The following is a 22,010-nucleotide window of genomic DNA, read 5'->3' on the forward strand; positions in this document are numbered from 1 at the left end:
AAGGATTAAGTTATCATAGCTTCTTAGATTTCAACCGTTGTGTGACTTGTGTCTCATTAATACTGATAAACGTATTATGTACTACATTGTTAATGACTATTTATTATTGTTTTTCACATATTATAATCCACTATTTCTCGTTTACCAACTGAATTTGAATATACATTGTTAGCCCAAATAGCACGCGTGAATAATCATCAATATAACAATCTTTACAATTTCAAGCACATATAACGTCAACAATAAAACGACCATTCTAATTTCTGATTGTATAACAAATTGTAATCATGTGGTGAAGTCAGTTAACAATCATGGTCCAAATAAAATTTTCTCCTATTTTTTTTGTCAAACGTTAAGTGTACAAGTGTCATTTTCCTTTGTTGCATCAACCAATCATGAAGCTCCATATGTGCATGAATTTTTCTGTTTGAAAACATTATTTTAGAACTAAAATAGAGAAAAACCAAAAAATCACAAAGTTCATACTCTCGGACGCGCCACCGTCATCCCGCGTACCACTTCCCCACCCCCACTGCCTTTGCCCTATACATTCCCCACCTCTTAATCTCCGGTGACATGAACCCTAACTGGCCCTCCTAATTAAAACCTCAATTTCCCCCTATTTAATTTTGATCCTTTAAACAAATGGATATTGGAGTGCATCACCCAAGCTACCCATGGCGTGATTAGAGGACATTGACTTGAATAGCTTAGGATGTCTTGTGCATCAAGGTAATCAATCTTTTGTTTTATGCAACGATACATTTATACTCTGGTAGGTTTGCGCTATACCACACAACATATTAATGATAATTAATCATCAAACTCGTCATACACTAGAAAAAAGGATAATGCTATCCACGTACCTATTTTTACTTCTCACATGCTTATTTCAATTTTTTACTTTTATTTAGATCAAATGAATTGAGGAAAATTAATTATTAAAAAATAATAATGGTGTGTTACAAATAAGATGTGTGTGAATATCACTCCCAAAAAAATGAAAAGTATGACTACACGGTAGGATTAGTGACAACATAATTAGTACATTATTACCTTCACATCGTTAGTGACATCGAGATTGACCATGTTAATTTTTTAAGTTTGAACAAACAACTCCAATGGGAACCCAAGAAAATTGTAACTTGTTCATCACGAATGGACTTTTTTGTTTTTTTCCTTTTTATAAAAGGAATCATCAAGTAGTTTTGTCACGACAATTCATAATTTCAAGAGTTAGAAAGACTCATATTTTAGCATATCCTGATTACTATCGTGTTATTTATCAGCGTCAGAAATAAAACATGTCCAAATCTGATTACTCAGATAAGGATTTGAGGAACTTTTTCGGTTTGCAGTTGTGATCCACATCCTTCTTTTCACGTTTTCTATCTCACGTTTTCTATCTCTGTCTCGCTATTAAAACCCTAATGTCCAAATCTGATTGGCTACATGTTATCATCTTTATGTATGCTCTGTGAATCATTTTTAAAAGTGGTGGCTGACTTGTCCTGCTTTTTAACCCCCTTCCCAGAAGGTTCGTCGGTCTCCAGCTCCTATTTTTTCTTAAATAAAGCACGCATATTCTTTTCTATATATATGTATACACACACGATTCCAGAGTCCAGTCAAAGCATCTGATCTCCTTACGAGTTTTCTCGAGTGTACTCTGCTATCTTTCTTAGTTACTCCAGAAGTTTCAGCAGCTTTTATTTATTCGATTATTGTCTGTTCAATTCTATTTCTTTTCCTGTTCATAACCTGTTTGCTGGTTTGTGCAAAGTCTGAATCTTGCTATCTGTTTCTGCGTATTTTCTCAATTGCCCAATTGGGTCGAGTTCTTCATAACCCAGATTCCATTTTTCATTTCACTTTCGTTCTCAATAGAATCAGTTCCAAAATCTCACATCCCAGTTGGGTTTATTGAAAATTTGAAAAGTCTGACTTGGGATTGTTGAAAAGTTGAAACTTTATGGATACCCTTCTTGAAAGATATGATGTTTCCATGGAAAGATTCAATTTTGGGTCAGTCTATCCTGATCAAAGTCTTGTAAATGGGTTCAAAGTGAATCATGAATCCACCAATTCAATTTTCCCTCCGACAAACTTGGATCATAATTCTAGTGATTCAAGCCCTTATTCGAGCACTGGTTCAGATGGAGATTCTATTGACCCAAACGATTTCAATCATCCGATGCTCAAGTACATAAGCGATATTCTTCTGGAAGAAGATTTGGAGGGTAAGCCCTGCATGATGCAGGGCTGTTTGGCCCTCCAAGCTGCTGAGAAGTCTTTCTTTGATGTCCTTAATCCGAAGGGTCCCCCTTCGCCAAACCAACCCCCTTTGTCCCATAGCCTTGAGAATTCGGATGATGATTCCACCCCGAGTTTTCATAGCGGTAATGGCTCCTCTATTGCTGCTAAGACAGACTGGGGTTTTGATTCTTCAGAAACCTCCCATTTCCAATCTTCTCTTGTTGAGTCTCAATCGGATAACCTGTTGGTTTCGGATTTGCTTTCTGAGCTGCAAAGTTCTGGGCATTTCGGAGGTGTAGGGGAAGCAAGCAAGTTCCTCCCAAATGGAAGTTTTGGAACTTTTGACCAGGAGAGGAACCACTTGATGCATCCAGGTCCTGATCTGCGCCCTCCGGGGACTCGCACACTGGTGAGGAGACCGGAGAATTATGGGTACAACTCAACAAATATATTGAAGGGAAAAAAGAATCATCAAAGGGAGGATGTTGATTATCCAGAAGAAGGGAGGAGCAGCAAGCTGCCAGTTGCTTTTGCTGATGACTCTGAGCCGCCGCAAGAAATGTTTGATGAAGTGTTGCTCTGTCATGGGCATCATCGTCTGGGTAACAAGCAGTCAAAAGGGGCTAAAACAACGCGTTCAAAGAAACAGAATAACAACACGGAAATGGTTGATTTGAGAGCATTGCTAACTCAATGTGCACAAGCTGTGGCAAACTATGACCAACGAACTGCAAGTGAACTACTCCAAAAGATACGGCACCACTCTTCCCCCTGTGGTGATGCAAACCAGAGATTAGCTCATTACTTTGCTGATGGCCTAGAGGCACGCTTGGCTGGCGCCACAACCCCAACATACTCTTTTCTTGTTGGTACACAAACATCAACTGCTGACATATTAAAAGCTTATCAGGTGTTTATTTCTTCATCCCCTTTCAAACTCATGTCAAATTTCATGGCCAACAGAACGATTATGAAACTCTCAGAAAACGCAACAAGGCTTCACGTTATTGATTTTGGTATTTCGTATGGTTTCCAATGGCCCTGCTTTATCCAACATCTCTCGGAGAGAACTGGTGGACCTCCTAATCTTCGTATCACAGCAATTGAGCTTCCCCAACCAGGTTTTCGACCTACCGAAAGAGTTGAAGAGACTGCGCGTCGGTTGAAAAAATATGCTGAGAGATTTAATGTTCCATTTGAGTGCAATGTCATTGCTCAGAAATGGGAGACAATCAAATTTGAGGATCTTAGAATTGACAGAAGTGAGCTGACTGTGGTCAATTGTATGTGCCGTTTAAAGCATATACCTGATGAGACGGTGATGGCGAGCAGTCCAAGAGATATTGTGCTAAAGTTGATCAAGAAAATTAATCCAGACGTTTTCATTCATGGGGTTGTCAATGGGACATACAATGCACCCTTCTTTGCCACACGGTTCAGAGAGGCACTTTACCACTACTCTGCATTCTTTGATATCTTTGAGGCCACTGTTCCCCGCGAAGATGAAATGCGTCGGTTGTTTGAAAAAGCAATTTACGGTAGAGACATCGTGAATGTCGTAGCTTGTGAGGGACTGGAAAGAGTTGAAAGGCCTGAGACATACAAGCAGTGGCAGGTTCGGAACGTGAGGGCTGGGTTCAAGCAGCTCCCACTAGACCAAGCTCTTTTGAAGCGAGTGAAGAGAATGTTGAAGTCTTATCATGATGATTTTAGGATTGATGAAGATGGGAACTGGATGTTGCAGTCATGGAGAGGAAGAACTATCTTGGCTCTTTCAATTTGGGTGCCGGCCTAGGCAACTAGTACAATCTTTATTCTCTTTGTTGTTGATTTTTTTGTGTAATATTCCATCCAGGGACAAAGGTGTGCATACTGCTTTGTTCTTGGTTTTATGAGTTTATTGTTTATTTTTCTTTTATTCATTGCTGCCTATGGGAGCTTGATCTTGGATATGTAATATTTTGAACCAGTTCTTGATAAATGCACTCTTTTGCCAACATATGGTTGTTAAATGCTCAACTCTTCTTATGACTTGAGATTCTTAGGACATTTTTGGTGTTTACGATTGGATTGGACTAGATAACTCACAACACCTAAGGTATGTTGAAGTAAGAAATACAGGTGAACTTTTCCATTTTGTGTAAGTTGAGGGAATTCGGTAGATTAGTCACGAAGGAAATTCATCCCTTTCAATTCCCACAAATTGGTAGGATTGGATTTGGGGATATGCTCTTTTTAGAACTAATCTCTCATTTGCCTTCAACTTGGACCCGTGAGTCTAAAAACAGTGAATCAAATACAAACTATTACTTCAGAAAGAAAAAGAACTCTGCAGTCAATTAAAGTGTCAAACTTCAATAAGGCTTGATAATTATTGATTAAAAAAGCCAGAATCTATGGCAGCAATGAAGAAAATTGCAACTTAAAGAGGAAAAAACCTAAAAATTGTTATACTACGTTGGTGAGCTCATATGGTCAATCTGTCATAGCAGAAGTAAAATATGGCTGATTAGAATTTTCTAAGTTTTCCTTTTAGTACCCTTATTTTTATTTATGAGTTTTGTATTGGTTGTAAACAAATTTCAATATTTTCGTACTTTATAATTAAGAGAATTTTAATGAAAAACTCACGGTACTGTTCATTTTAACGAAAAATCATATTTTTACACTAAAAAATCAATCTTGGTCCTATTCACTTTACTCTTTATTCTATCCTTATCATTAAAACTTAAAGTTTTCAAATCATTTTCATTAGTTTTCTCTATAATTAACATGGTCAAATTTCCCTCCTGCAAAAAACTTTGAATAGAAAATTATGGTGGGAACACAGGAAAGGTATGGATTGTCAGGCAAGGACTTGTCTAATTTGTTGATTGGCCCCTTGCAAAGTTGATTTTTATGTTTATGGACCTTTTGACTCTTGACTACCCATCTACAATGATAGGAGTCCGACAGGAGATAAAGCAGCCTTACTCTATATGGACTGCAATTTTATTAAAATTTGGCTACTGACTTTGTCAAACTTTTGAATTCAGACCTTCCCAGAAGTTTCATTAAAATATGCAGTATGAAGATGTCTCTGCAGATTTTATTGTAAAAGAAAAAAACAGCATCTGTCTGATCATTGTACTGTTCCACAAGTTATCAGGTACTCTGCAAGATTTCTTAGTGTTTCATTCTTTCATTCCTTTTTTGGTTATCAGTTCCAAATTTCATCACTTCTGAGCCTTGAAAAATAAGAATTTTGAGCTAATCCTGCTAGATAGGTTGTTTTCATGGATACCCTTTATGTTGAAAGATTTTCTGCCCCCATTGAAGGATTTGAATTCGGCGATGGCTCGAATTCAGTCTGTTGTGATGAGAATCTTGCAGGTGGGTTCAAAGAGAATCATGAATCCACCAACCCAAACTCCCTTCCATCCAACTTCGATCATCCTAGTGTTTCAAGTACTTCTTTGAGCGCGGGTTCGGATGCTGATAATATCGATATCAGTGATTGCAATCAACCTGTGCTCAAGTACATAAGCGATATTCTTCTGGAGGAAGATTTGGAGGGTAAGGCCTGCATGTTGCAGCAATCTTTGGCCCTCCAAATGGCTGAAAAATCTTTTCATGATGCCCTTAATTCGGAAAACCCTCCTTTACTCAACCAACCCTCCTTTTCTGTGTACCAAAGCTTTGAGGATTCCGATGTCGGTTTTCATAGCAGTGATGGCTCTGTTGCCAGTTTTTATAGCAGTAATGGCTCTATTTCTGCTAATAGCGGCTGTGTTTGGGATGTTTCACAACCCTGTCATGTCCAGTCTTCACTCTTTGAGCCTATATCGGATACCCTTTTCGTTTCAGATTCGTTTTCTGTAGAGGAAGGAATCAAGTTCGTTCCAAAAGAAAGTTGTGAAGTCATTGACCCTGAGAGGGACCAGTTAATGCCTTCAGGTTCTGATCAGTGGCCTCGAGGTCCTTGCACACTGATTCGGGATTTGGCATCGAAGAATGGCTACAACTCAACAAATGGTTCAAAGGGAAAGAAGAATCATCGGCGGGAGGATGGCTATGACACAGAAGAAGGAAGAAGAAACAAGCAGTCAGCTGCTGCTTGTGACAGTTCTGATCTGCAAGAAATATATGATAAGGTACTACAGAGTGTGAACCATGAACCTGACTCTTGTTCTCATGATGAATCTTCGAAAACCAAGGGAAATAGGACGTTGCAGCATAAGGAGCAGTCAAAAGGATCAAAAGCATCACGTGCAAAGAAACAAAACAGCAACGGGAAGGTAGTAGACCTTTGCAAACTGCTAACTGAATGCGCAGAAGCTGTGGCAAGCTATAACCAACAAGCTGCAAATGAACTACTCAAGCGGATAAGGCAGCACTCTTCGCCCTACGGTGATTCAACCCAGCGATTAGCTCATTACTTCGCTGATGGCTTAGAGGCGCGGTTGGCTGTTGCCAGAAACCCGTCATATTACCGTCCTCTAATGATGCACATGCACATACCAGAAACCGAAATCTTGAAGGCTTACCAGGTGTATGTTACTGCATGCCCTTTCAAGAAGATGGTGCACTTCTTTGCCAACAGAACAATTATGAAAACAGCAGAGAAGGCGACAAGGCTTCACATTATTGATTTCGGTATTTGTTATGGTTTGCAATGGCCCTGCCTTATCCAAAGTCTCTCAGAGAAAACCGGCGGGCCTCCTAAACTTTGTATCACATTAATTGAGGTTCCCCAACCAGGCTTTCGACCTGCAGAGATAATTGAAGAGACGGGGCGTCGCTTAACTAAATACTGTGAGAGGTACAATGTCCCATTTGAGTACAATGTCATTGCTAAGAAATGGGAAACCATTCGATTGGAGGATATTCGTATTGACAGAAATGAGGTGACCGTGGTTAACTGTATGTTCCGGTTGAAGCAAATACCTGATGAAACAGTGATGGCGAACAATCCAAGAGATGCTATCTTAAATTTGATCAAGAGAATCAATCCAGACCTTTTCATGCACGGAGTTGTCAATGGAACATACAATGCGCCCGCCTTTGTCACACGGTTCAAACAGGCACTCTTCCACTTCCACGCATTCTTTGATATCTACGAGGCCACTGTTCCACGCGAAGATGAACAAAGAATGCTGTTTGAAAGAGCAGTATTTGGGAGGGACATAATGAATGTCGTAGCGTGCGAGGGGCAGGAGAGAGTTGAAAGGCCGGAGACATACAAGCAGTGGCAGGCTAGGTATGCGAGGATCGGGTTCAAGCAGCTGCCGTTGGACCGAGCGCTCTTGCAGAAAGTGAAGACCTTGTCGAAGGTGATGGGGTATCATAGTGATTTCCTAATTGAAGATGATGGCCAGTGGATGCTGCAGGGATGGAAAGGAAGAATCGTCTTAGCACTTACTGCTTTGAAGCCTGCATAGGAGTCGCACTTTGTGATGCCTAAAATCTGTATTTTCTTGTATCTTCAATATTTCCTGTACGTCTCGTTTACACACTAGATTCAATCAACATATTGAATGAAGAAACGGATGTCACCTTTCAAATCTTGTCCAAATTGAAGGAAATGTTTTTACTTTTACCTGTTACTAGTCAATATCAGCAGGGAGGCTGCTGTTGCTGTTTGCTTTTTGGGTATTTGAATATAATCATTTGGTTCTCCGGGTTACTGTAAACGTTAACACGATTGCAAGAGGTTTGTTCTAAAATACACGAAGCGCTATTCAAGCGGTAGGTAGGGGTTAGCGCTTAGGCGTTTAGATAGGGTCTAGTGGTTTTTTTTAATTAATTAAATTTATTATATAACATATAAATAAATAATTATTTATACTTAAAAAATATATAATTGTAGTGGAATATAAATGACATGCAAATTATAAAGTATTAGAACATATCGAAAACATGGAAAGCAAACATATAATGAATATTTATCCAAGTATTCAACAAGTCTCTAATAATTTATTGAAAAAATAAAATGCAAAATAAAAGTTCACTATTTTCTATCTAAATGAGAGTTGTGATTTAGATGAGTGCGCCTAGAAATATCTAGGCGTTCTTTTTTAATTTTCAAACATCTATAAAATAATCGAAAATGTGATCAACCGTTACCGTCTATTAAAAAACAAATTAGCGTAGTGAATATTCAAAGTTGACAATAATAATCCCACGTGGATTTACACATATTGTTGTTTTGTCTAGGTGCTCTTTCTTAATTTTCAAAGATCTATAAAATAATCGAAAATGTGATCAACCACTACCGTCTATTAAAAAACAAATTAGCGTAGTGAATATTCAAAGTTGACAATAATAATCCCACGTGGATTTACAAATATTGTTGTTTTAGCCCAAGTGCAGTTCATCTTTACGCTTAGGGTCTTTTTCACTATATATGTCTATATAGTTTTTTCCCACTTTGTTTAGAAGGTGGCGGCTGATTTTGTCCTACTTTCGGAGAAAGGACCTCCCCCAGATGGAAATTTCATTACTGTGAACAGGTTTATACTTCCTCCACTGACTCTCGATTCATTTTGATTTTAGACAACAAATAGTGAAGAATTTCAGGTTTTATTTTTCATTCGAGCGATATTCTAACTAATCAAATCTCAACTACATCGAAGTGGATTCAAATTTCAGTACGAGAAGTGAGCACACTACTTTAACCAACTTATGGGCAGGTTTACAAAGAGTTTCAGCTTTCATTCAATATTTTTTTTTTTTCTTGATTAATCTTATTTCTGTTCATAATCTACTGGCTGATATTTCTCTCTCTCTCTCTCTCTCTCTCTCAATTAGCTGCAGTCCTTTCCAAAGCTTCCTAGTCATCAGTTCCAAAATTCCAACACCACTGCTGAGGTTCTTCAAATCTAAGAAACCAGACAAGTTACTGCTAAATTAATTCTTTTATGGATACCCTTTTTGAAAGATTTTATGTTCCCATGGAAAGATTCACTGTTGGTCATGGATCTAATCAAAATCTTGGAAATCATGGATCCACCAATCCAATTTTTCTTCCAACAAACTTGGACCACAATCCCAGTGATTCGAGATCTTCCCAGATTCCTGTAAATGGATTCCAAGTGAACCATGAACCCACCAATACACTTTTCCTTCCGCCCAACCCAGACCATCCAAGTGAATCCGGGTTTTCGAGCTCGGGTTCAGATGGAGATACTTTTGATATTAGTGTTTGCAATCATCCTGTGCTCAAGTACATAAGCGATATTCTTTTGGAAGAAGATTTGGAGGGTAAGCCCTGCATGTTGCAGGACTGCTTGGCCCTCCAAGCTGCTGAGAAATCTTTCTATGATGTTCTTAATCCGAAGGGTCGTTCGTCCAGCCAATCCCCTCTTCCGGTGGACCGAAGCTTTGAGAACTCAGATGATGATTTCACAGAGTGTTACCATGGTAGTATTGGCTGTGTTGCTGCTAGGACAGACTCGGTTTCGGGTTCAGAAACCTCTCATGTCCAATCTTGTCCGGTTGAGTCTTCATCGGATGCCTACAACTCAACATATAGATTGAAGTCAAAGAAAAATCACCTGAGGGAGGATGGCGATTATACGGAAGAAGGGAGAAGCAACAAACAGTCCGCTGCTTCTGCTGATGGCCCCGAGCCACAAGAAATGTTTGATGAGGTTTTGCTCTATAAGGATGCGAGGCATGCGTTTGAGTCTTGTTCTGATGATCAGTCTGTCAAAAGTGGAAGTGGGAAGTTGAAGTGCAACAAGCAACCAAAAGTTTCTAAAGCAGCACGATCGAAGACAAAGAATAAGAACAGGGAATTAGTTGATTTGTGCACAATGCTGACTCAATGCGCACAAGCTGTGGCAAGCTATGACCAGCGAACTGCGAGTGAACTAATCAAGAAGATAAGGCAGCACTCTTCTCCCTGTGGTGAGGCAACCGAGAGATTAGCTTATTACTTTGCTAACGCCCTAGAGGCGCGGTTGGCTGGCTCCAGAACCCCCTCATATTCTCCTCTTTTAAGCCCGCAGACACCAGCTACCGAAATCTTAAAAGCTCACCGGGTGTATATTACTTCATGCCCTTTCACGAAGATGTTGTACTTCTTCGCCAATAGAACAATAATGAAACTGGCGGAAAGTGCTACGAGGCTTCACATTATTGATTTTGGTATTTCTTATGGTTTCCAATGGCCATGCCTGATCCAACGCCTCTCCGAGAGATGTGGTGGACCTCCTAATCTTCGTATCACAGCAATTGAGCTCCCCCAACCAGGTTTTCGACCTACTGAAAGGGTTGAAGAGACAATGCGTCGCTTGGAAAAATATGCTAAGAGATTCGTTGTCCCATTTGAGTATAATGTCATTGCTCAGAAATGGGAAACTATCCGATTTGAGGATCTTAAAGTTGACAGGAGTGAGCTGACTGTTGTTAACTGTATGCGCCGATTAAGGCACATACCTGATGAAACAGTCGTGATGAGCAGTCCGAGAGACACTGTCCTTAACTTGATCAAGAAAATAAATCCAGACCTTTTCCTTCACGGAGTTGTCAATGGGACATATAATTCGCCCTTCTTTGTCAAGCGGTTCAGAGAAGCACTCTTCCATTACTCTTCGCTGTTTGATATGTTTGAGGCCACTATTCCTCGCGAAGATGAACACCGGCTGATGTTTGAAGGAGCAATATATGGTAGAGACATAATGAATGTTGTAGCATGCGAGGGGCTCGAACGAGTTGAAAGGCCGGAGACATACAAGCATTGGCAGGTTAGGTATCAGCGGGCAGGGTTCAAGCAGGTGCCGCTAGACCAGGAGCTCATGAGGAAGGTGAAAGCTATGCTGAAGTTGATGCGTTATCACAACGATTTTCGAATCGATGAAGATGGCCACTGGATGCTGCAGGGATGGAAAGGAAGAATTGTCATGGCACTTTGTGCTTTGAAACCTGCTTAGGAGTTTCACAATGTGGTTGCCAAGATTTGTATTCTCTTTGAATTATTAATATATCTTATAGCTTCTTGTTCACTCTTAATTTTCTCTTATCCATCTCTGCCTATGGAGCTTGATCAAATTTCTTATCAATTGCCTATAATTTGTATATCAATTTCGTATCATTTGTATACCAATTTCGTATAATTTACTACGTGTATATTCGATGCACTAGTTACGCCATAATATTGGTGTAGCACGCATATGACAAATAAGTTTGATAATAAGTATGACTTACCACTTATGGTAAGAATTGTAGTTTATTTGACAAACGATACGACCAGTTCGAACAAAAAATGCGAATTGTCTTGAAAGAAAGTGTTGATGTATAGAGCAAGCATCCAACGCAAATCCCATAAATTCCACATACAGACACAAAGGCAGGTGGGTGGCTGTTGACTTTGACTGACTTTAAGAGTTAAAGAATAAAGACTGAAACAAAGGATAATCACTACATATGTATATATATAATGTTTGTATATACCTGCAATCAAATTTTCTAATTCACTGTTGCATTTTTCTCAGGTGTGAAGTATTCTGCAGCTCAAAAGACCAAGAGGTACTCTGAGAATTGTCAATTTTGTTTGTTCAAATCTTGATTCTGTTCATAACCTGTTGGATGATGTTCCACAACCACAAATCTGTATATATTTCTGAGTATTTCTCACTTACCCAATTGGATTGATATCTTATTTTGTGAGTGAATTGCATAATATAAGATTGAAATTATATCACTTTCTTGTTTTCCCCAACTTTTCTTGGCCATCGGTTTCAAGATTCCAATATCTCAATTGGGTTTTCTGGAAAAACCTGATAAATCTGACCAGTTTCTGCTAAATTGGTTGTTTTTATGGATACCCTTTTTGAAAGATTCTCAAGTCCCATGAAAAACTTCCAATTTGGTTCTACTCAATTCCAAGTGAATCATGAACCCACCAATCCACTTCTCCTTCCAACAACCCCGGAGCATCCAACTGATTCCGGGTTTTCGAACCCGGGATCAGATGGAGATTCTTTTGACATGAGTGACTATAATCATTCTGTGATCAAGTACATAAGTGATATTCTTCTGGAAGAAGATTTGGAGGATAAGCCTTGCATGTTGCAGAACTGTTTGGCCCTCCAAGCTGCTGAGAAATCTTTCTATGATGTCCTTAATCCGAAGGATCCTCCTTCGCCTGACCAACCGCCTCATCCGGTGTACCAAAGCTTTGAGCACTCAGATGATGATTCCTCACAGAGTTATAGCAGTAATGATTCTATGGCTGCTAAGGCAGACTCAGTTTTCGATTCTTCAGAAACCCTTTTGGTTTCAAACTCAACTTCTGGGAATTTTGGAGGAGTTGGGGAGGCAGGAAATCTCGTTCCAAACCTGAAACATGGAATCATTGACTTGGAGAGGTACCAATTAGTTCCCCTGGCCGATAACACACTGAGGAGGAATTCCGCACCAGAGCCAGAGAATGATGGCAACATCTCAGCAAACAGATTGAAGGGAAAGAAGAATCATCAAAGGGAGGATGGTGATTATGCAGATGGAGGGAGAAGCAACAAGCAGTCAGCTGCTTTAGGCGACGACACTGAGCCACAAGAAATGTTTGATAGGGTATTACTCTGTCATGTGAATCATACGCATGCGTCTTGTATTCGTGACAAACCTTTGAGCAGTGAGGGAAGTGAGAAGTTGCAGCCTAAAAAACAGTCAAAAGGGTCTAAAACAACACGCTTGAAGAAACAGAATAACTACCAGGAAGTTGTGGATATTAGCACCCTGCTAACTCAATGTGCACAGGCCACGGCAAGCTATGACCAACGAAGTGCGAGTGAACTACTGAAGCAGATAAGGAAGCACTCTTCCCCCTCTGGTGATGCAACCGAGAGATTAGCTCATTACTTTGCTGATGGCCTAGAGGCGCGCTTGGTGGGAGCCAGAATCCCATCATATTCACCTCTTCTGAGTATACAGACACCAGCCGCTGAAATCCTAAAAGCCCACCAGATGTATGTTAATTATTGCCCTTTCAAGCATATGTTACACTTCTTTTCCAACAGGACAATTATTAAACTAGCTGAAAAAGCAACAAGGCTTCACATTGTTGATTTCGGTATTTCGTATGGTTTCCAATGGCCTTGCCTTATCCAACGCCTCTCGGAGAGAAATGGTGGACCTCCTAGTATACGTTTGACAGCAATTGAGCTTCCCCAACCAGGTTTTCGACCGACAGAAAGAGTTGAGGAGACGGGGCGTCGCTTGAAAAAATATGCTGCAAGATTTAATGTCCAGTTTGAGTACAAGGTCTTTGCACAGAAATGGGAGACTATCCAACTTGAGGATCTTAAAATTGACAGAAATGAGCTAACTGTGGTTAACTGCATGCATCGGTTAAAGCACATACCTGATGAAACCGTGGTGGTGAGCAGTCCGAGGGACCTTGTCCTAAAGTTGATCAGAAGAATTAATCCGGACCTTTTCATTCACGGAGTTGTCAACGGGACATACAATTCACCCTTCTTTGTCACACGGTTCAAAGAGGCACTCTACCACTTCTCTGCTATGTTTGATATGTTTGAGGCCACTATTCCTCGCGAAGATGAGCAGCGGATGATGTTTGAAAAGGCAATATATGGCAAAGACATAATGAATGTCGTCGCGTGTGAAGGACTGGAACGAGTTGAAAGGCCCGAGACATACAAGCAGTGGCAGGTTAGATATCATCGGGCTGGGTTCAAGCAGGTGCCGTTAGACCAGGAGCTCTTGAAAAGAGTGAAGATTATGCTCAAGGCAATGCATTATCATGATGATTTTCGAATAGATGAAGATGGCGATTGGATGCTTCAGGGATGGAAAGGCAGAATCATCTTCGGTCTTGCTTTCTGGAAACCTGCTTAGTTGCTGGATCATGTTATCTAGGCCACATTTTTTTACAGTCGTGGATGAGTAATAAAATCTGTAATCTTTTTGTTCTCGAGTTTTCGAGTTGTCTATATTATGTGCACTGCGTGTAGTCATGGTTTATGAGTTCATTTGTTAAGTTTCCTTTATTCATTTCAGCTTCTTGACAAACTTCTCTGATCAAAATGCTGCTTGTAAGAATTTAGTCGGAAAACCCTAAGCGCGGCTACTTGGCTGCGCAACCTAATTGCAGATTATGGGTGTAAGTGTTGATTGAAATATAGCTCAGTTGATTGATATTTTGGAAGAAGGAATCGAAGAGAGATGAATGCACAAGGGAGAGGAAATGGTTGCTTCTGTCTCTGCAAATTACTGAGGAAATATTATTCTCAGTGATTGCTTCTCTCGCTCCCACACAAGTTGTGTAAAAAGGGAATAATACCGTTAGAAACACTTAAGCTGGATCTCTCTCTATCTCTCTCTCTCGCTGGAAACAGATCTCAGCCACTCATTTAGTTAATAACTAGGATCATTACACATGGCACTCATGATCTTACATATTTGAATTTTATACTTGGCAATATTAAGCACAAGTGAATACACAATTAAACACATGGCTTATTCACTAATACTAATCAACTCGCTGCTTATAATTCAACAATGGGCACCATGTAACTTCTAACTCACTAGTTACGTAGGAATCAGGGATTAAACATGACGAAAACTTTTAATACGGCTCAACAGATTTAAGAACTTCAACCAACGAATCAAAGCGAGAAGTGATGAACTCAAAACTAAATATTATGCAGTCAAAATCATGATTTTACTACATACACACATTCAACTTGTAACCTTCAAGAAGCTAGCCGAATAGGACTGTCGCGATAACTGCTATGCATCATTGACAGTCTTTCAACCTAATGTACAATGCATACCATTCAAGTGAGAGAGAGAGAGAGAGAGAGAGAGAGAGAGAGAGAGTTTAGACTAAACGCTTGAGAAACAAGGTGTAGAGGACTGAGTCAAACTTCAAGATTCTTATCCGGGTTTGCTTCTGCTATTTTGTTCCTTGTATTGTTTCCTTGTCGGGCAAACAAAGAAACAAAAATAGCGATGAGAAATATTCTAATCTCCATGCATATGAGTCAAACCATATATATCAAAAGTCAAGGCCCTTCTCTGAAAATTCAAGAGACTGTTCTGGTTGGAAAACAACCAACCATATCTTTTGTCTTTAGGTATAGATAGATACACATCAAATTGGATGAATCTGGCCCATTCTAATAAATTGTAAAGACAAATTGCCAATTAGGGATGGTTGAGTTGGTAAAAATGTTTTTTTTTCTTTTTCCCACTAAGTTAAGGTCTAAATTTGAATTCCGCTACCAACAATTTCTCTTAGTAGGCGATCTGTAAAAACAAAAAAAAAAGACCAAGACCCTATCTTAAAGGTAGCCGCCCACTGCACCATATCATGGATAACGCACATGGTTTAGAAGAAGCCATCTTTGGCTTCAGTACAGCACATAGTTTATGCATGATTATATGGTAGGAGAAACATTGCCTTGCTAGACTGTTTGGTTTAAAAAAACAATACTTATGTTATTAGACTGTGAATTTAATCTATTGATTAGGTTGATTTTTGTTTGAATGTGTCATTTGTATTCAATATATAATAATATAAACATTTGTCTGACTAAAAGTCTAGAAAGAGGCCATATATATTGGATCTCCTAGTGTGTCATGTGTCCCATAGCCTCGTGACTCTAGTGCGAAAAATAGGAGAAATTAGATTTTCTTGCATTTTTTTTAATACATCGATACTTTTACATTAGGGGAAAATGAAGTTTAGTTAAGTCACACAATGTACAGTCTAATTTAGTATTGAATTAGTTCCTATTTAAGATTTGATTAAGAAGCTTTCACCACTTGCCACATCACTATTTTTCTATTTTCAAATTACATGTCATTAGTGTAAAAGTATGTTATTTCCCCAATCTCTTGAATTCCGATGCTTACTTTTATAGGAAAACTAACTAAAATTCCTCAAAAATTTTAGTTTTAATTAAAATGATAAAATAAAGGTGCAAGTGAATTGTACCATGAGTGACTTTTTAGGTTTAAAATGTCTTTAACGTTAAAAGTGAACAATATAATGAGTGTTTAATTAAAACTCCCTACTTTTTCTATAAAAATTAATTAAAGTAATTCCTCATTAATAGTAAAAAAAAGTAATTAAAATATATGATTCGTTGATAACAAACGTATCGACTTTTGGTTCGTTTATGTTTCAAATGTACCATAAACCAAATATATACATGTTATTGGTAACCAAACGTACTTATATAATCAAACAACCATACAATCGAACGTACCTATATTATGTTTATGTACCTGATAACCAATTTTGGAACATTATAATTAATTTATTAAAACAAATATAATAATAAACAATAAAAATTTTGATATCACCATAAAGAGATGAATAATAAATGCATTAATAATAGGAGTATAAAATGGTTAACAAAGAAAGAACAGTTGACAAAAAGAAACGTGAAGAATAAACTTCAAATAAAATAAAATTTGGTCCCAAAAATTGTAGGAAAAATATTTAATCAAATTTTTAAAAGGAAGAGATGTTTTTTTTTTTTTACAGAAAAAAAAAAAAAAAAGGGAAGAGATGTTTAATCTATGACATTCTAAAACAAGATGTCTGTATCAAAATGGCCACACAAAAAATCCAAAAGTTGATACCTTGTTCGTCTCTTCACCAGAACTTAGGGCATGTTTGAAAGAGCTTTTGGCCATAAACAGTTGCTTATAACACATTTGCCATAAATACATAACAAGACACTATATTTAAGCTCACAGTACGACAATATAAACATTTGTTTGAGAACGCAAGCTCAACAAGAGAGCATTACTTTAAATAATGGTATTCCAAATTGTGCTGGTGGTCTCATACTGTAGCGTTAAAGACTTTACCCTGTTTGAAATTAAAAATGCTTCCGATGAAAACGATTTGTATCACGTTTCATATAACTAGACAACAAACTTTCATCATGATACAACGATGTTTCTCCCAATGAATATCAAAAAAGAAGAAGAAAACAAAACAAAAACAATTCATCTCGTGGATTCTTTGGTCCCCCCACCCTACTCACATTTACATACCGATGTATCTGGTTATCCAACCCAAACAACAAAAGTATAAAGATAATCACTAATGTTTTATTGTTAATTAATCATCATAATACACAACATTATTGATCTGATTAGTACTAAACAATGAGAGCTTTGTCCAATCAAGTTTAACCTTTTCTCTGCTGATGCCAATCAAAGCTTAAATTAATAACCTAGTGAAAGCAAAAGCTAAAAGGAACTGTAATAATATTCCACTCTTACCATAAAATACATGCAAATCATTTTGTTATTAACCTAATCCATTTATTTTAGGGTTATCACTCATTAGCCACCGCACTAATTAAGTCACCTGAGTTCTGATGCAGATTCACATAATCTGATCATGAACTGGTATTATACTCATAAATAAAGAATTATTCAACCTGGTAAAGAAAGCATGATGCTTTTGTGTTTATATATACTAAATAGATTGTATTACACTTGCAAACAGAACCGATTATATATTTTTAATCAAATAGAGAACCGTAGCGCATAAATAAAAAATGGACACACTAAACCGTGAGTTGTATACAACTTATTGTATAATTAGCGACACAAGCAAAACGGGGCACATGTTCATCGCAAGCATAATCGAAGCACAAACAATGAAGAATACGAATTGGTGATTTATATAATATAGGTTATTACATGTTTAATGACCTTCCATATTCTAGTTTGTATTAAATGTTTGTAACTCGGTTCTATGTGCTTCTTTTTAAAAAAAAAAATTAGGAAAAATGCAAGCGTTATATGGAAAAACACCAATATGAAGGAAGCGCATAACAAGTGCTTATTTTAGAAAGCACTTCAAGTGCTTATTTTAGAAAGCACTTCAAGTGCGTTTTTCAACTCAGAAGCATGTTTAAATTTTTCCGCCAAACACTATTGGACGCACTTTTGGTGATCCAAAAGCGTTTTTAATTATTTTAAAAGAACTTTCAAATATGCCCAATAAATTCTTGGGAAATTTGATTTGCACCCATAACCTCTCTTTACATCCTCGACACTCATATTATTTTTAATTAAACTATTAATATCTTTTTAAATCTAAATTTACTACCTAAGCTACTCTCACAAACTCAATTTAATATTTAAATTTATCTTTACACTCATTCAAAAATATGAAGAAAAAAAAACCACATAAATTCATTAAACATTTAAACTTATCGGGCTCACAATATATGAAATTCATCTGCACAATGAATTAAAGAACAAAACTAGAAACTACGCGAAATTCCATGTCAACAGTGAACAGTTTCATAAAACAAAAACAAAACTTTTTTCTAAAAAAAAGCACTAATTAATCGCCTTGTGTTGGTATAAATTCATAATGATTCACGGCTTATAAGCTAAGCTATCATACTCCTACAGAGAAAACATTATGAACATATTACCAGATATTAGTGCAGGTGCATTGGCATGTGGTCGAATATCTTAGTGAATATAGTATTGAGTTTCCACATACACATCTCAGGTTTAAAACTCTCTCCTCTACTAAGTTATTGTAATAGTTTTGAACTCTCTAATTTTCTTTAATAATAATCAAAATTTAACAAAAAGAAAAATAGTGCAGGTGCATTGATAATTGCTTATTATCAGGAAAACAAAAGAAATCGTCTTAACAACAAATATTAAGATAATTCACAGGAAAACAAATTATGCAGATACAAAAATGCACGGTTGCAACTAGAGGCGGATCTATTAAGGGACCAGGACCACCCGCAAGCTCAGATAAAGGCCCATTGAAACCACCGAGCACCAGAAAGAGAGGAGGACTCTGTTTTAAAATGACTCGGCCAAACGCACCGTTTCAAGCCAAGCCAATAACAGAAAAGTTTTTAAAGCACTGCCGACTGCTCTTCTTATTGTGATTGGACATTTTCTAGACTCCACGTGATTCGGTTTTTAATCATTCCCAGGTAAAAAACAATTTAGAGGTTTTAATAAAAAGGAAAAAGTAAATTAAGTGGGCCCACTCTCATTCAAGTAAACATTTCGTTTTACCTTTGACCCTTTTGCCTTTTCCCATGTACCTTTCCCATTTGGTTGCTGGCAGGAAGAGAGGATTCTGGTCGGATTTTTTTTTTTGTGGGGATTCTAAAGATTTTCTAATCACATTCATTTATTATATATTGTGTGATAAAAAATTATTGTAATTTTTTTTTTAAATTGAATATAAACAGTAGTAGACGAAAACTGACTGCACGATATACGACGAACGAATGTGATTGAAAAATTATCAAAATTCTCAAAAAGATGATCTAACGAGGATCCTCATTCACTGGCAAGGATACTTTGGGATTCCTCAAATCTTCCAGCCAGTATTTATTAGTGCATGTTGTAAGAAGTTGTCACTCAAGTGTTCAACACAATGTTTATCTATATGTTAATCGTAAAAGTTTTGATAGTCTTGCATTCACGATCAGAGTTATACATTATGTAGTTGTACTCATTCTTATTTTGGTAGACATATAGATGGTAATGACTTTGTCGTTTATTTTTTCAATGTTATTTTGGTCTGTTTATTGTTTATTTTTTGCTATAAAATTGGGACCATCCAATACTAAAATTCTGGATCTGCCACTTATTGCAACTATGGAAAATCGCATGGCTACCTTGCAGAAAAGCATGCATGCGCAGTCCATGGAAAGTCGCATATGGCTGAAACCCTTCACTCCTAGACCCTAAAAAAACTTGAAAGAAAACGAAAAAAAAAAAAAAACAACTTAATTGGTATTCCTTTTACCTGGCTAAAGTCATTTTTGCAGGCGTCCGGATTCTTAAAAAATTGAAACCAAATGAAAACAAAAACTTGCATAAATCGATTAATATCTTAGCTAGCGGATTCAAAATTTTCAAAATCACCATGTATAGATCAAAACGAGCTTCTTATTTGTTTTTTTTTTTTTTGGGTAAGAGCATCTTAGGTTTTTAGCTAGAGTAAACATAACATAAAATTTGCGTGATAGTAGAGTTTTATGATTGAGTTTGGGTTTATTGATAAATTTTAGTTTTATTGTTAATTTCATTTTGTACTTGATGGTAATTATGTAATAAGGTAAAAATCAATGCACATTTAAAATTTAAATTTGGTGTATAAAAAGGTTAAGTGAAAATATGACTTTAGCCCTTCAAACTCAATTTTCTTTATATAAAACCCTACATAACTTTTTTACTCAAAGAAAACCCAATGACTAGGATCCACATAAGCAAATTCATTAACTTCATATTAATTCACACATTTTACATTTTTCACATGCCTAAAATACCCCTATTACATACTTGATGTAGACAATTAATTGTAAGGAAATAGTAAATGATTTTGCAACAAGAAGAAAAAAAAGACATTAATGTTAAAAATTTATTGCATATTAATTTTTTAGAAAGGTATTGAATTTTCATAAAACTATTCGATTCAGTTTTTTCACCCTACTCTTGAATACTTTTGAATTTATCCTTTTTTTATTAATATATTAGAACATTGTATTTCATTATCTACATGCACATTAATTTACCTACGAACAATTATACCATGGGTGTAATTCAATGTATATTAAGAAGAAATGTAGTTCGATGTATATTAAAAAGAAGAAATAATTTACCTATATTAAGAAGAAATGTAGTTCGATGTATAGTATTAAAAATACTATGTTACACCCATGTTTATACAACAATAAAACGTGTCTAACATGTCTAACAATACATGAAAAATAATTTACCTACAAGTTAGAGAAATGTTATTTGGTTGGGTGTAGTATAAATTTTTTTAATAATTGGAAAAATTAAGTATAGCTAGGTATAGTGTAATTTTTTTTTATATAATTAGAACAAATTAATTTACCTACCTACTCTTTGAAATGTTCATTTCCAATGATGCAAAATGTTCATTGCCTAACTACAAATTAATTTCCAATAATTTACCTACAACAATTATACCATGGGTGTAATGTAACATCTTTCTTCACAATGATACAAAATATTGTATGTACCAACAACAAAACTTGCCTAACATAAGTACTTGTACATGGAAAATAATTTACCTATAACAAAAGAAATGCAGTTTGATGTATAAAATCAACAATATTATGTTCCACTCATGTTTATACAACAACAAAACATGTCTAACATATATAACAATACATAGAAAATAATTTACCTACAAGTTAGAGGAATGTTATTTGATTCAAAATATATAATATAGGTGTAGTAATTTTTTTTTAAATAATTGGAACAAACTAATCTACCTACCAATTAATATGGATAAAATTGCTACAAAATATATCACGAAAAGAAAAAAAAACCTACTTTTCTAGTTTGACATAGATACGGTTAATGCAAACACTTTTTTTAAATTATGGGTGGCATAAGTGTAAATAAATTGTATTAATATGTCAATAGTGTTCCTATATGTTTGCAAATTTTAAATTTGGGCTTAAATTGGATCTTTAAAGATAGATGGGTTTTTATCTAGAAATAATGAATTGTAAGGGCCAAAATCTAAAGCACCCAAAGGTTAATGGATTTATATAAAATTTTCTAATTTCCTCCCAACAAAATCGATCCATTTTGATGACATATTAATCTATTAATCCAAGCTAGATTTTTTATTTTTGAGCAAACAATATTATCTACATTAATAGGATGAAGGAGTGAGCTATGACTTACAATAGGCTAACAATAATATGGTTCAAATTCGCCTTTATACGAGAATCGAACCTAAGATCATT

At 36.6% G+C, this 22,010-nt stretch overlaps 3 protein-coding genes across 3 annotated transcripts; all 3 read left to right on the forward strand.

Moving 5' to 3' along the window:
* Window positions 1–1,376: 1,376 nt before the first annotated feature.
* LOC137743127 (uncharacterized) lies at window positions 1,377–7,892 on the forward strand. The gene is made up of 2 exons (XM_068483029.1): window positions 1,377–4,039; window positions 5,523–7,892. Exons 1-2 carry the CDS (start codon window positions 1,973–1,975, stop codon window positions 7,674–7,676), a joined length of 4,221 nt encoding a protein of 1,406 aa, XP_068339130.1. The 5' UTR covers window positions 1,377–1,972; the 3' UTR covers window positions 7,677–7,892.
* Window positions 7,893–9,049: 1,157 nt separating this feature from the next.
* Window positions 9,050–11,361, forward strand: LOC137743720 (scarecrow-like protein 30). Its single transcript, XM_068483666.1, has one exon. It carries the CDS (start codon window positions 9,156–9,158, stop codon window positions 11,169–11,171), a length of 2,016 nt encoding a protein of 671 aa, XP_068339767.1. The 5' UTR covers window positions 9,050–9,155; the 3' UTR covers window positions 11,172–11,361.
* A 546-nt stretch (window positions 11,362–11,907) lies between these two features.
* LOC137743718 (scarecrow-like protein 30) lies at window positions 11,908–14,192 on the forward strand. The gene has a single exon (XM_068483663.1). The coding sequence runs from the start codon at window positions 12,058–12,060 to the stop codon at window positions 14,095–14,097; it is 2,040 nt and encodes a 679-aa protein (XP_068339764.1). The 5' UTR covers window positions 11,908–12,057; the 3' UTR covers window positions 14,098–14,192.
* Window positions 14,193–22,010: the final 7,818 nt, after the last annotated feature.

Source organism: Pyrus communis, chromosome 8, assembly GCF_963583255.1.
Source record: "Pyrus communis chromosome 8, drPyrComm1.1, whole genome shotgun sequence".
In the NCBI taxonomy this organism is placed as follows: Eukaryota; Viridiplantae; Streptophyta; class Magnoliopsida; order Rosales; family Rosaceae; genus Pyrus; species Pyrus communis.

What these genes read in the sequence shown, in the direction of transcription:
- LOC137743127 (XM_068483029.1), top strand. Translation starts at nt 1,973, where the DNA reads ATGGATACCCTTCTTGAAAGATATGATGTTTCCATGGAAAGATTCAAT. An exon ending in TCTTGGCTCTTTCAATTTGG is followed by an intron (nt 4,040 to 5,522) that starts GTGCCGGCCTAG and finishes CCTGCTAGATAG; the next exon opens with GTTGTTTTCATGGATACCCT.
- LOC137743720 (XM_068483666.1), top strand. Translation starts at nt 9,156, where the DNA reads ATGGATACCCTTTTTGAAAGATTTTATGTTCCCATGGAAAGATTCACT.
- LOC137743718 (XM_068483663.1), top strand. Translation starts at nt 12,058, where the DNA reads ATGGATACCCTTTTTGAAAGATTCTCAAGTCCCATGAAAAACTTCCAA.